At 37.7% G+C, this 12,959-nt stretch overlaps 1 protein-coding gene across 5 annotated transcripts in view; it reads left to right on the forward strand.

The window, feature by feature from the left end:
* The window catches only part of MYO16 (myosin XVI), a 357,892-nt gene that overhangs the window by 295,916 nt on the left and 49,017 nt on the right, over positions 1-12,959 (forward strand). For all 5 annotated transcript variants that reach the window (XM_036381446.2, XM_036381432.2, XM_036381447.2 and 2 more), the window contains exon 29: positions 10,039-10,135. In XM_036381446.2, coding sequence (XP_036237339.1) covers positions 10,039-10,135 — 97 coding nt within the window. The remainder of the gene's footprint in view (positions 1-10,038; positions 10,136-12,959) is intronic.

The raw sequence follows: 12,959 nt of genomic DNA on the forward strand, positions 1-12,959 counted from the left end.
TACACAATCTGCATTTGTCATGGGTACTCTATGCTTTTACAGTAGAGGACACGGAAAAAAGGAAAATATTTAAAAGGTAGAAAGAGGGAGGAGGAAAGGAAAGAAAAAAAGGAATTAGGAAGCAAGGATGATGTCAGGCAGCAAAGTCAGAAGAAAAGAGTCATCTGTAGTGCATTACTAAAAATCATCCAAAAAGCAGGGGGTTACACATATAGTTTATTCAGCCACTGTTGCCAGCAGTAGCTACTTCAAATGAGTCACTGCTGGAACTGAAAATCTATTTGTTGCAAGAGTTAATGAATAAATCAAAAATTGTCTTCCCCAAAATGTTACATGCATTTCCCTGAAGAGCTGTTGCAAATTCAGGTAAAAAAAAAATGAACAAAAAAGATAACTAAAATACCCTCATCAAGGATGACGATATTTAGGAGAAAGCAAGACAGATCTGAAGTCAAACTCCACCTCATATGTCATTATCAGTAGATGAAGTTGCCAATAGGCTCAAAAGCAGAGGGGGAAAAATAAAGATCTGGACTTTTTAGCTGAGCGAATCTGGATGATACTTTAAGCTTTCTTCTGATAATGTACCTCACCATCCCATTTTGAGAAAGGTGATATTAATCTGGGGGAGGAAAAAGTGTTCTAAATTAAAATCTCTGAAAATGAGTAAAGAACATGGTATCTTTTTATTTATTTACTCCCTCACAATTTCTCTGTTCCTTCTTACATAAGCTGTGTTTGAAGAGCATTTTATTAACACAAAGCAACAAAGCTCAGACCCTACTCACAGAACATGTTCTTTGTTCTCTCATAAATACTGCAGTCTGTTTTCAAGTAGACAAAAAGTGCAGAAGATCCAATGCTAGGGTCCAATTTTGGTTTATTTTCTACTGTTTAACAGAGCACAAGAGCAAACAGTATTAGTTGGCCAATGTCTTGTGCTTGCTTCACCAGCTTATGTGTTAGAAGCAAGTATTTATTATCATAGAATAATTAGGGCTGGAAAGGATCTCCAGGATCACTGAGTTCAACCTTTGGCTGAACACCACCACCATAGCACTAAGTGGCATATGAAACTGTTCCTTGAACACTGCCAGGGATGGTGACCTCAACACCTCCCTAAGCAACCTGTTCCAGTACTTCATTACCCTTGAAAAACTTCTTCCTAATATGTAATCTGAACCTCATCTAGCACAGCTTGAGTCCATTTCCTCTTGTCCTGTCATGAGCTGTCTGGGGGAGAGGCAGACCCCTACCTTGCTACAACCTCCTTTCATTGTAGCTGTAGAGTGATAAGGTCCTCCCTGAGCCTCTTTTTTTCCAGGCTAAACAGTGAAAGCTCTCTCAGCTGCTCATTTAGATCCTTCACCAGCTCCACTGCCTCTCTCTGGGATGGGCATGCTCCAGAACCTCAATTTCTCTGTTGGAGTCAGGGTGCCAGAACTGGACACAGAATTCGAGGTGTGGCTTCACCAGTGCTGAGTACAGGGGGACAATCACTTCCCTGGCCTTGCTGGCCACACTATTGCTCATGCAGGCCAGGCTGCCATTGGTCTTCCTGGCCATCTGGGCACTGCTTGTTCATGTTCAGCCAGTTGTCAACGAGCATCCCCAGGCCCTTTTCTGCTGGGCTGCTTTCCAGCCATTCTGACCCAAGCCTGAAAGGCTGTCTGGGGTTGTTGTGGGCAAAGTGTGCCTGACACTTGGCTTTGTTGAATGTCATACCATTGGTCTTGGCCTATTGATCCAGCCTGCCCAGATCCCTCTCAGAGCCTCCTGGCCTCCTCAACACTCCAACCCACCTTGGTGTTGTCTGCAAACTTACTGGGAGTAACTCAATCCAAACCATTGATAAAGATGTTAAACAGGACTGGTCTCAATACTGAGCCCTGGGGAACCCCACTATGGACTGGCCAACAACTGGATGTGCAACCAGCCACATTCACCACCACACTTTGGACCCAGCCATCCAGTCAGTTTTTAACCCAACAAAAAGTGCACCTGTCCAAGCCATGACCTGACAGCTTTTCCAGGAGAATGTTGTGGGAGACAGTATCAAAGGTTTTACTGAGGTCCAGGTAGACAAACAGCATTTCCCTTGTCCACTAGACAGGTCACCTGGTCATGAAAGGAGATCAAGTTGGTCAGGCAGGACTTGCCTTTTCTAAATCCTTGCTGGCTGCTGATCCCCTGATCATCCTGTAAGTGCTGCATGGTGGCACTCAAGATGATCAGTTCCATAATCTTCCCTGGCACTGAGGTCAGGCTGACAGGCCTGTAGTTTCCCAAATCATCCTTCAAGCCCTTCTTGCAGATGGGCATCACATTGGCCAAGCTCCCATTGTCTGGACCTCTCTGTTTAGCCAGGACTAAAGGATGATAAATGATGGAGAACACCTTAGCAAACTCTTCCACCAGCTCCTTCAGTACCCCCCAGATGGACCCCATCCAGTGCCCTCTGAGAGTCTGAGTGGGACAATAGATCACTAACTACTTTTTCTTGGGTTACAAGCAGTCTGTTCTGTTCCCTGGCTCTGTCTACCAGCTCAGGAGGCTGGTTGCCTTGAAAATACTTTGTTTTTCTACTGAAGACTGAGGCAAGGAGGGCATTAAATACCTCTGTCTTTTCCTCTTTGCATCCAGAAAAGGCTGGAGATTTTCCTTGGTCCTGTTTTTGGGTGTTTTTTTTGTTTTTGTTTTTTTTTTTTAATGTATTTATAGAAACTATTTTTATTATCTTTCCCAGTGTGGCCATATTGAGTTCCAGCTGAGCTTTTGCCTTTCTGCATGACCTACTGATATCCTTGTACTCTTCCTAAGTTGCCCGGCCCTTCTTCCAAAGGTTGTAAACTCTCTTTTTTTCCCCGAGTTCCAGTGAAAGCTCCCTAATCAGCCAGGCTGGTCTTCCCTGCTGACTTGTCTTTTGTCACGTAGGGACGGAAGTGTTGATAGCTTTATGAAATGTTGCTGTTCCTTGGGTAAACTGAGATAACTAAACTAGGACAATAAAATAGTGGTTTCATTGAAGCTGACATACCATGCAGTTTCAGTCATGCACTTAACTTAAGTACTGGAATTATGAAAGTGCAGAGCTACTAATGAAAGGCAATTTTTGGATCTTGACTCTGTGTGCAGTCTTGATAAGGTATTCTTTCAGCTTAAATATATACTTGATCACTACAAGCTTAGCTACTTGCTGTGACTTTTAAGCACATCTGATGTAAGAGAAAATTAGATTGCTAAATCAAAACAAACCATTTCTACTCCAGGCAGAAAGAAAATAATAGACTTGTTTAACCCCTGGAGAAGTCAGTGAGGTGATATTTAGTAACTTTAGAGTTAAATTGAGCAGAAGTACTGGCTGGTCCATGTAAAGCAGAAGAATCTCCTGTCCCCCAGAATATGTTAAGGTCTTTATATTAGGAAATCCCCATTTTCAGTGCTGTGTTCATTTATTGTAATACAGTGATGCATTAGCTAAGCAAAACCTACCATCCCAATGGCATGACTTAATTTGCAAACATTATCATGCTTTGGGAAAAGTATGGGCACAAACAGTCCTTGGCTCTTTTAACTGACATAAGGAAACTTTCATTTGTTTGGATTATCATTCCTCACACTGCTAAGCTTGCAAATATAAATTCAATAAAAAAGAGTTAGCTGTTAGCTCATAGCTTACTGAGCTTTCTCATCAAAACGTGTAGCTCTACATTTTGTTTATCTAAGATCAGTAGTCTGCAATTAACCCTTCACTTCTGAGTTACTTCAGATGGAGCTTGCTGAAATGCAAACTAGTACCATACCAGAAGAAAAAGAAAACATCCATTTAATTTGCTTTTACTATAAAGTGCATCTGTTAAATACAAGCACTGCAAAGGTCAGACTTCACTGAAACTGAATATTTTAGCCTTTGACTACTAGAAATTCTTATCTGGTTAAAAGATAGCAATCCTTAGAAACTTCTAATAAAAGCTTTGTCTTAGTTCATCTTTCCAATATTTAGCCTGCTTCCACTAACCCACAATGATTCCTTCTTTGAGTAGCTTTGAGATCACTGATTTTTCAAAGATTAAGTCTTAAGTTTCAAATGGGATGATCCAAAGACTCCCCAGGTATGAAATAAGCAGTACAGGAGAGCCGATTGGAATGTTTTAATGAAGCTCCAAATGAGGTAACTGCTTGAGATAGATGCTGTGGTAGTGCCAGTTCACACTTTGACAACTACAAATATTGCTGAAGCTGTTTCAGGAGCCAGCAGTGTCTGTGGAGAAATCATTTTTGCCAGTGAGGAGCTGTATTATCAAACCTGCAGTCATGAGTGTTAAAACAGGGAATAAGTCCTCAATGTAGAGAAATCCCAGAAGTCCATTTAGAGATTTTAAATTCTTCTAACACTTCTAAAACTGTAAAGGGAAAACAAAGTCTGATCCACAGTTCTTACCAGTCAGAGAAAAAAATCATATTTTATTACTGTTCTATGGGTGTTTCATTTATTGGATTTGATAGAGCTGTCCTCAAGTGTTTTTAAATTTCAATGTAGCAGTATATAATATTAGCATACTCTGATCCTTTTTGGGAAAAAATATATATTTATGATTAAATAGCAGAATGTAGAACATAAGTGGCATATGATTAAATCAGAGGAATGAGCAGAAGTGTATGAAATCGTAAATATGTAAATTTCACGCTTAGTTTTAAATTATTTTTTATACAGAATTATTTATTTTGGCTTAAAATTAAAGTGGTCATGCTACACTAATTGCTTTGTACCTGATATGCTGAAGTACTGGAGTACTTTGTAACCAATCTAATATATAAGAGATTCTTAACTTTTTTATTTCCCTCAAGTAGGAAAAATTTAGGCTTCATAAATTGTATGACAGTTCATTCATTTGTTATTTAGTAATTTTAACTCAAGTCAATTTTGTGTTTGTTTTGAATATCTTACTTTAAAAGTCAATTTTCTTTTAGGCAATTAAAACACCAAAATTCTGGGAGTGGGGGGAGGAGGGGGGAGGGTGTGGGGTCAGAAATTATTAAAACACAAGCATCTCATACTTTGGATTATATCAGTAAAGTGATATTGTCCCATTATATTTTTGTTTCATCTTGTCACACCATTATATATTGGAAATAATTTGCTGGTTGCAGAAACCACCAGAGAGTGACTTTCTACCTCACCAATATTACCAAAAGACTGGCCTGGGCCAGACACTGCCCACAAATTTACTCAGTGATTTTGTGCCACACTGGACAAACCCATGATTCCCTTCAGCCAGAGAATAGGACAGATGATTGACTTTGACCTCAAAATTCTCACAAGCTCTCATTCTTTTAACACAAACCTCCATTTTTAGTTCATATTTCTATGATTTTTTTTTCCCTGTAGAATAGATTCCTCCCTCTGTTTATCTATCTTTCAGGTCTTTTTTAGGATTACTAGTCTTGCTAACTCAATTTTCTTTATGTTATCTTTTGCATCTCAGATCTGGATTCCATGCCTTCCTCTCTCCCCTTGTACTTCTACTTTTTGACACTTTTCTAGGTACTTTGCTCCATATTTGGTCCCACTCTTCATCCCTTATTTGTCTGTGATTCGTTTTCCAGTCTCCTGCCTTAGGGTTTGGTTTCTGTGCCACCGCTCTCCCTGTCACCTGTAGCCTGTATTTCTCATTCATGCCAAGGGACCCTTTCCTATTGATTCCTTTGAGTTGTGAATGAGTGGTTTGGCTCAGGTTAGGAGTGAGATCATAGAGCAGGCCTGGGGGGGAGGTGTGGAGGAGGATATACCACCACATTTTGGTGCTGTGTCTGTTTCTAGAATTCTGAAAACTAGAATGGTAGGTCTGGTAAACACCAAGATCCCATGGGATAAAACTGGTGTAGGGTTTCCCCTACTGAGTGTTTCTTACATGCATCTTACATTTCCTAATCACTTTTCCTTTTCTGTAAGGCAGTTCTTCATTTTGTCTTGCAGGTATGAAGAGCTGTGAGGTTTGTACAGTTTAGAGAAAAGGAGTGACCATTATTCTGCCTTTTCCCAGAGACCTGAATGACAGTTTTTCTCCCTAAACTCCAGCTCCTGACAAGAATGTATATAAATGCTTGATGTCACTTGCTTGAATACCAGACTACTCACATACTTTATATTAAGGCCATAAATAAAGTATGCTAAAATGTAGGTTTATTCAGTATGTACCAGAGTGCATTGTTATTAGTTTATGAAGAAGGACTATTAAAATGTACGAAACAGAGAGAGTAAACCTTTAAAATAAAATTTCAGTCCTTAAAAATCAGTGCTCTGTGTGTATCATAATAATATCTTTGTAGACATGTACACTGCAAGAAGACACATATTTCAATAGTATTAAGGATTTTTTCTAAATTTCATTAATGCTCTGTGAAAATGTGTGTCATTGTGTAAAATATCATTAGACTATAGTTCTCTGTCTTTTGTAGGTAGCTATTTTGAAAGTACTGCCAGAAACACATAGCACTCCCACAAATTGCCTTTTTTAAACTAAAGAACAGCTTTACAGATTCCCTTGACACCTATTAAGTATGAGCTAATACTGCCTCCATGCCACCTACACAGGATCTCAGCATCCATTCCATAGTTTTAAATGTCTGTACTTCTACATCCTACACCTTTTCTATAAGATTAAAAAATAAGAAAAAAATATTTTTTAAATAAATAAAAATAAGAAGAAAGAGAAAGAAGAGCTCCCTCCCAAAAAAACCCAGCTGGCCCATAGCAGCAATTGAAGCTTTGGTAGTCATCAACAACAATTTTACGTAGTCTTTAAAAAATGTATCATTTTGAAAAACAAGATTTTAAACCCTAATGCTTTCCTAATTAAAATAACTATAACTGTAATTCACAGATGTTTTACTTTTACAGGAGTCTGAATGACATTAAAATTTCAGACTCAGATGAGAGCACTTTGTAGTCCAGAAAAAATAATGAAAAGTGAGTGTTTTAGTGAAAGAACATTTGAACCATTTTTCCCCTAGGCAAGCAGGAAAGATTTTGTGATTAAAGAAGAGACCAGAATGAAGACAGGTGGCAACCTCAAAAACTGTTTTGATATGTGATGTGAAATTCCAACATTTTTCAGCATTATTGCTTTCACTGAACACGAGAACTCTAAAGAGGGCAGTGAGACTATCTTGTTCTCTTGGTCAGCCTTAGAGGCTCTCAGATTTAATTCAAAGACTAAGCAACAGAGATTTCTATCTGTACTAACATAATCAAACGTGTAATAGTAGTTTCTGCTATACATGCTTCTGTCTAGAGCTCTGCTCTCTGTAGACCTGTCATATGATGTAAAAATCTATAAATAGTTTTTATCTGAATGTAAAAATGGATTTGTATTGACATTCTGTATTTCTCCATTCACTTAAAAATTGTAGCAGGCTCCTATTAATGAATTTCATAGCATAAGTGATGCCACAATAACTCCATTTATATTGTTCCTAGGGTGTAGGATGAAAGGAAAGAGCAATAAGGCTTTGCATGTCCCCTGGATAGCTTTGTGACTGCAGCGTCAGACACTTGTAGATAAACCAACATAAGCTTCAGCAATTGTCTTGATTGTGATTTTGTGACGGCATACTGCACAGTAAATTGCAACTCATTTAGTTAAGTTACACTTTTGAAATATAGCCAGTGTGTCAACAATGAAACTAATTGAGAATGGGGTTGGTAATTTTGCCATGGGCACTACTAGAGCTTTTTAAAGCTTAATAAGCTCTTAAGAAGAGCTTTTTAAGGTTTTAAAGAGTAAGTTTTCATCCCCTTTTCTACTGTCAGAGTATCAGTATTGCTCTAGTAAGGGGAGAAGCTAGAACTCTGAGTTATTAAGGACAAAGGACAGAAATAAGGAAAAATTGGATGATTTGGCATCGGCCTGAGACAGGACAAAAAAAACATGTATGATGTAGAGGCTTTGTGGAAAGGTGGAGTATAAAGAGAAAATTCAATCAGAGTAGAGGAATATAATTTTATTAAGTATTTGTTCTCAGGCTTTGTCTGAGAGCTGCTCAGATGGAATGGTAATTATAATAACCACACAATAATTTAATTACAGTTAACTATATGAATAATAATTCAGTTATTTTTTGCAGAGAATTCTGTATTCAAGGGAATGTAAGCAAGACTATGAAGGTATTAGTAGCCAAAACTAGTGAGAATGCAGGTTCAGAATGTGGTTTGACAAGATGGATTGGAAAAAAACTGTTCAATGAGCAAAGGGTTAAGATAACCAGGTGAATAAAGAATTTTGAAAGCTGAGGAAGAAAAGTAAAAAAATTTTATTGGAAGTCACCAGTCAGGAAAATGAAGATGAGAATGTGGCTCTAAGAGCAGCGTGTGAGTGCACAATTGGATCTCAGGGAGATTGCCTCAGATTAACCACCACACAAAGAGAGCCTCTTCCCTATTTCTGACTTTCTATAATGGCAAGACAAGTAACATGTCATTTTTGTCACCTACTTCCACACACTTTGTGATAATTCAAAAGGGACTATTTTATAGGGAAAAGAGAGACTAATGAAAAAAAAAATTAGGAAGCATTCTAGTTTTGCCATTTGAGTGCATCTGATTTTAATTAAAAGACTAACAACTGCACCGTCATTGTTAGCTCAAACTTCAGGATTACAGACTTTTAAAAACTTTTGATTCAAATAAGTTTTCTCTACAGTAGAGAGAAGTGAAGCCAAGGGACAAAACTTTGCCACAATAATTTCTGATTTAGTTAATGGAGTTGAGCCGTGAAATATATATCCTGGCTTTCTGTCATCAAACCCTACAAGGATGCACATCTAACAGTGTTTGGATTAAAAACAATTTGGAAGGGTGTGCAATTAACGCTCCAGATACCTGTCTCCCAGATCTAAAGTAGAAAACACCAGTGGAACAGGATGGTTCAGTAAGAGGAGAGTGAGCTTGTAAGCTGGAGACAAACAAGAGTTGGAATGAATTTCTGCTATTTTAGCCAGACTTGTATGAATTAATCAGTATGCCTATTAGCCATAAAAAAAATTAATGGTTAGGCAACAGCTAGAATCTTTGAGGGTAGCACAGTTTTCTGGCACTGCTCCTTTTATTTTTATGAAGTCAAGAAAATTACTTCTGCAAAATTCCTGAGAAAAATGATTGGTTTATTGATTGAGGTTTTTTTCCAGTTACTTGCCGGTTTTAGAGTTGCTAGGTTGTGTGTGGTTTTTAAAGTCTATTAGAAAGGAATGCTTTTGAAGATGATACAAAGAATTTTATAGGACTGTTCCAGCTTGTTCAGAAGGTATCAAAAAAAGGCGTTTTCTTTTGGTCTAACTAGATAAACTTGCCTCTAGAGGAGTGAGAACATCTAATGACTGTTACTTCAAGAGCTAGATGATTAAACCAAGATACTACACAACACCAGAATCAATATTTAGGAGATTATTTCTCACAAATCAGTCCCTCTGTCTCTTACTTTGATCCTGAAAGGAGACCCAAAGCACAGCTTCAGTAAGCAAGGCAAAGATTCATAACTTTACTGGATACTAGGAGTCATTGTCACTAATGACAGTGAGTTTCTCCCATCCTCCAACTTCAGTTAAATTCTTCCTGTTCCACATATGGCAGCTATCTCACCATTTTCTGTTCTACGTGGATTTGTCTTGTCACCTTTCCCCATGCACACAGCCTTCTGCTTTATAAGACCTAAACCTTATTTTCTATTATGTTGTCTAACACATTAAATTCAGAGTGCTTTTTTCCCCAACTTGTATTTAACTTGAAGATTGTACTATTTGTTCTGGATATTTTTGGAGCTGAAGTGGAACTATCTGTCTGACAGGTTGTTCATCCTTTACAAATACATCTTTTATTCAACCAAGTGATAACTGCATTTCTGTTACAGAATTGGCATTGTACTGTTCCTAAATTGCAGATATTATTTCAACCCTTTGCTGGATTGTTAATGTACAATCTCTATTTACCTGTCATTGTTTTGGCCTTATTTGTTGATGATTTCTCTGCTGTTTGTATTCTAGATAGGAGTTCGAAAAGTGTTTCTTAAGTACTGGCAAGCTGACCATCTCAATGATTTGTGCCTTCAGCTTCAGAAGAAAATTATAACCTGCCAAAAAGGTAACAATTACAGAACAAGTATTCCTGAGCTGTTGCTTTGTACATGGAGCAGAACATTGCATAACAAAGAGATTTTCTCCACCTTGAATAGTTGCTGTATTTTATACATTTCCCTACAGATATACACAGATTTTTGAGATAATTGCATTGCACTTTCTGTCGGTCCAACATAATTTTATGACAGTCTTGAATGTAATTAAAACTTAGAGGATCTTGAATATTTTCTTTTTAGAGTAAGTTCAGTGATTTTTCAAGGCATTAATATCACCTTTACTTTCTTTTTCATATAACATATGGTAGCAGTGGTACAAAATTGGAATAGTTTCAAACATATCAACACTAAAAAAAAGCTAATAAGTGAGTGTGTTTAGTTGTCCTTATTTTTCCCTTTTCTTACTACTTTCTTATTTGACTGCTAGTTTTTTATGTTTTTATATTTTATTTATATTTTTCCCCATTTTACACCTGCATTTTTCCTAAGGTCACTTCACTTTTTGACACATTTTTAAAAGGAGGTATTATCCACTGCTTCCTGATTTCCTGTTACTTATGCTCCATCTTCTATCAATCTCAAATAACTGCTGAAAATATGAATATTGCTTTGTTTGAAGAAGCTTCCTTCACACCATTCATTATTTACCTAATTGGCTGATGTCCCATTTTCACCTATTTAAAGGAAATTAAAATTACAAAATCTTATCTTTTTTATTGTCAGACACACAATATTGCAGACTTAAGAAATATAAACCCCTTTCATTTTAATTATCTGTTCCTCACTGTAAGCATATAGCGAAAAAGAGGAAGTCAAGAGAAAACCTGAAGCAAGTGAAATCCAAATGGTAACAGTTCAGAAATGAACATGGAGAATGACAGGTAACAGACACCGCAGTTCAGCTGAGTTTATACTTGGGTGTGATTTTTTACTGCAAATTACCCTATTGCATTTATGCATTTTGAAAAGCGGTAATAGTTTATGCTCTTTCCCTTGTTATGCTGACTTATAAAAGAAAGGAAATATTTACTTTCAGAATCCAATTTGCAAACAGAATGCTTCAATACAACCCTACACCAAAATTTAAAACCTTCTTTAGATATGTCCGTGTTTTGCACCAGTAAGAGAACAGATCACCAAAGCCTGCCTGAAGAATGAAGATAATAGGGCTTCTTGGCTCCTTACGAAATATTTTTCTTGGTTTTGCTTCTATCCTCCTTAATGAGGGTAACTTGAAAAGTCATTTCTGCCAAAAGTGTGTATTTAAAGCTGTGGCTCATCTGCATGCTTTTTATGATCTGGGGAACCTGAGAAAATCAGGAACTTGGATGAGTAGGCAGTAGTTAGACATCAACCTCATGTCATTGCCTCATGAAAGAAGCTGCCTTTTGCAAACAGGTGCAATTGTAAACTTGCAGAATTAGCATGCCAAAGAGCTCTGGCAGATTTGGAATAGAATAAAGTACCCGTACATTGTTCTTATCGTATCCTAAAATTGATATCCATATACTTTACACTGACATAGTCATGCTTAGTGAGTAATGGTGCCAGTCCCAATGCACTTCTGTCCCCTCACCCTTTACATGCAGGGGACTTTGGAAGATATATGTCTCCTGAAAACATATTGAATACTAGCCAAACCAGTCAATAATCACAATATAACAAAAAATAAATCAGTTTAAAAACATCCAAAAGAGGGCTATGAAAATGGTGAAGGGCCTTGAGGGGAAGCTGTACAAGAAGTGGCTGAAGTCACTTGGCCTGTTTAGTCTGGAGAAGGGGAGACTGGGGAAAGACCTCACAGCAGCCTACAGCTTTCTTATGAGGAGGAATCGATGACAGACACTGATCTCTGCTCACTGGTGACCAGTGACAGGACCCAAGGGATCATCATGAAATTTTGAGGATTGTTGGGCACTGGAAGAGGCTCCCCAGGGAAGTGGCCACAGCACCAAGACTGACAGAGCTCAAGAGCTGTTTGGACAATGCTCTCAGGCACAGGGTGTGACACTCAGGGTGTCCTGTGCAGGGCCAAGGGTTGGACTTTGATGATCCAAAGACACTTTGTGGATGCCTTCCAATTCAGAATATTCTCATTCTATGATTCTAGTTTCTGTATCAGGCTTTAAATGTAACATCATATACCTAGATAAGAGGCTCAGATTTAAGGGGAAGCAAGTCTTGCTCAAAAATCCTACTAATTCTTTTTCTTCAAGTCTAATTAGCAATCCCTTCTTCTAGGTTTGGGGGAAAAAACCCAAAACAAAGCACACCATATAAGTCCTTCCTGGTATCCTGAAACTTATCTTACACAAGCAAAGAAAGGGGTCAAACTAAAGTGAAAGCATGTGTCAAAACACTTTTACTTAAAAATGTATCTGTGAGTTTAGAGACTTTGTCATATTTTTTTTCTGCAGGTATGAGAGCTACATATGATACATTTTCACCTGAATCACTGTGAAAATTGTTTGTATCCATAGGAAGGGCAATCATGCTGAAAGTTCTTCCATTAGAATTAATATATATGAGGAATTAACTTGAATACATTGTGTACACAATAGTTAATAAATTCCTCACATAACCCAGATCCATTGTCTGCTGGAATTTTGGTTATTCCAATCCTCATCCTTAGATGAACTCTAAAATACTAGATCTTTTTCTGCCCTGGGGGTGCTAACCTCAATTATTTTAATTTGCATAATGAGAATTATTTTAGATCTACATAAATGAGGAGCAAATTCACAAGGCAATCATAGTACCCAGTACCCAACAGTAGTAGATGAAACTGAGCAGTAAAAGTCTAGGATCTGAGAGTTGCATTTCACAGCAGTT

The sequence above is a fragment of the Molothrus ater genome, chromosome 2 (genome assembly GCF_012460135.2).
Source record: "Molothrus ater isolate BHLD 08-10-18 breed brown headed cowbird chromosome 2, BPBGC_Mater_1.1, whole genome shotgun sequence".
Classification (NCBI taxonomy): domain Eukaryota; kingdom Metazoa; phylum Chordata; class Aves; order Passeriformes; family Icteridae; genus Molothrus; species Molothrus ater.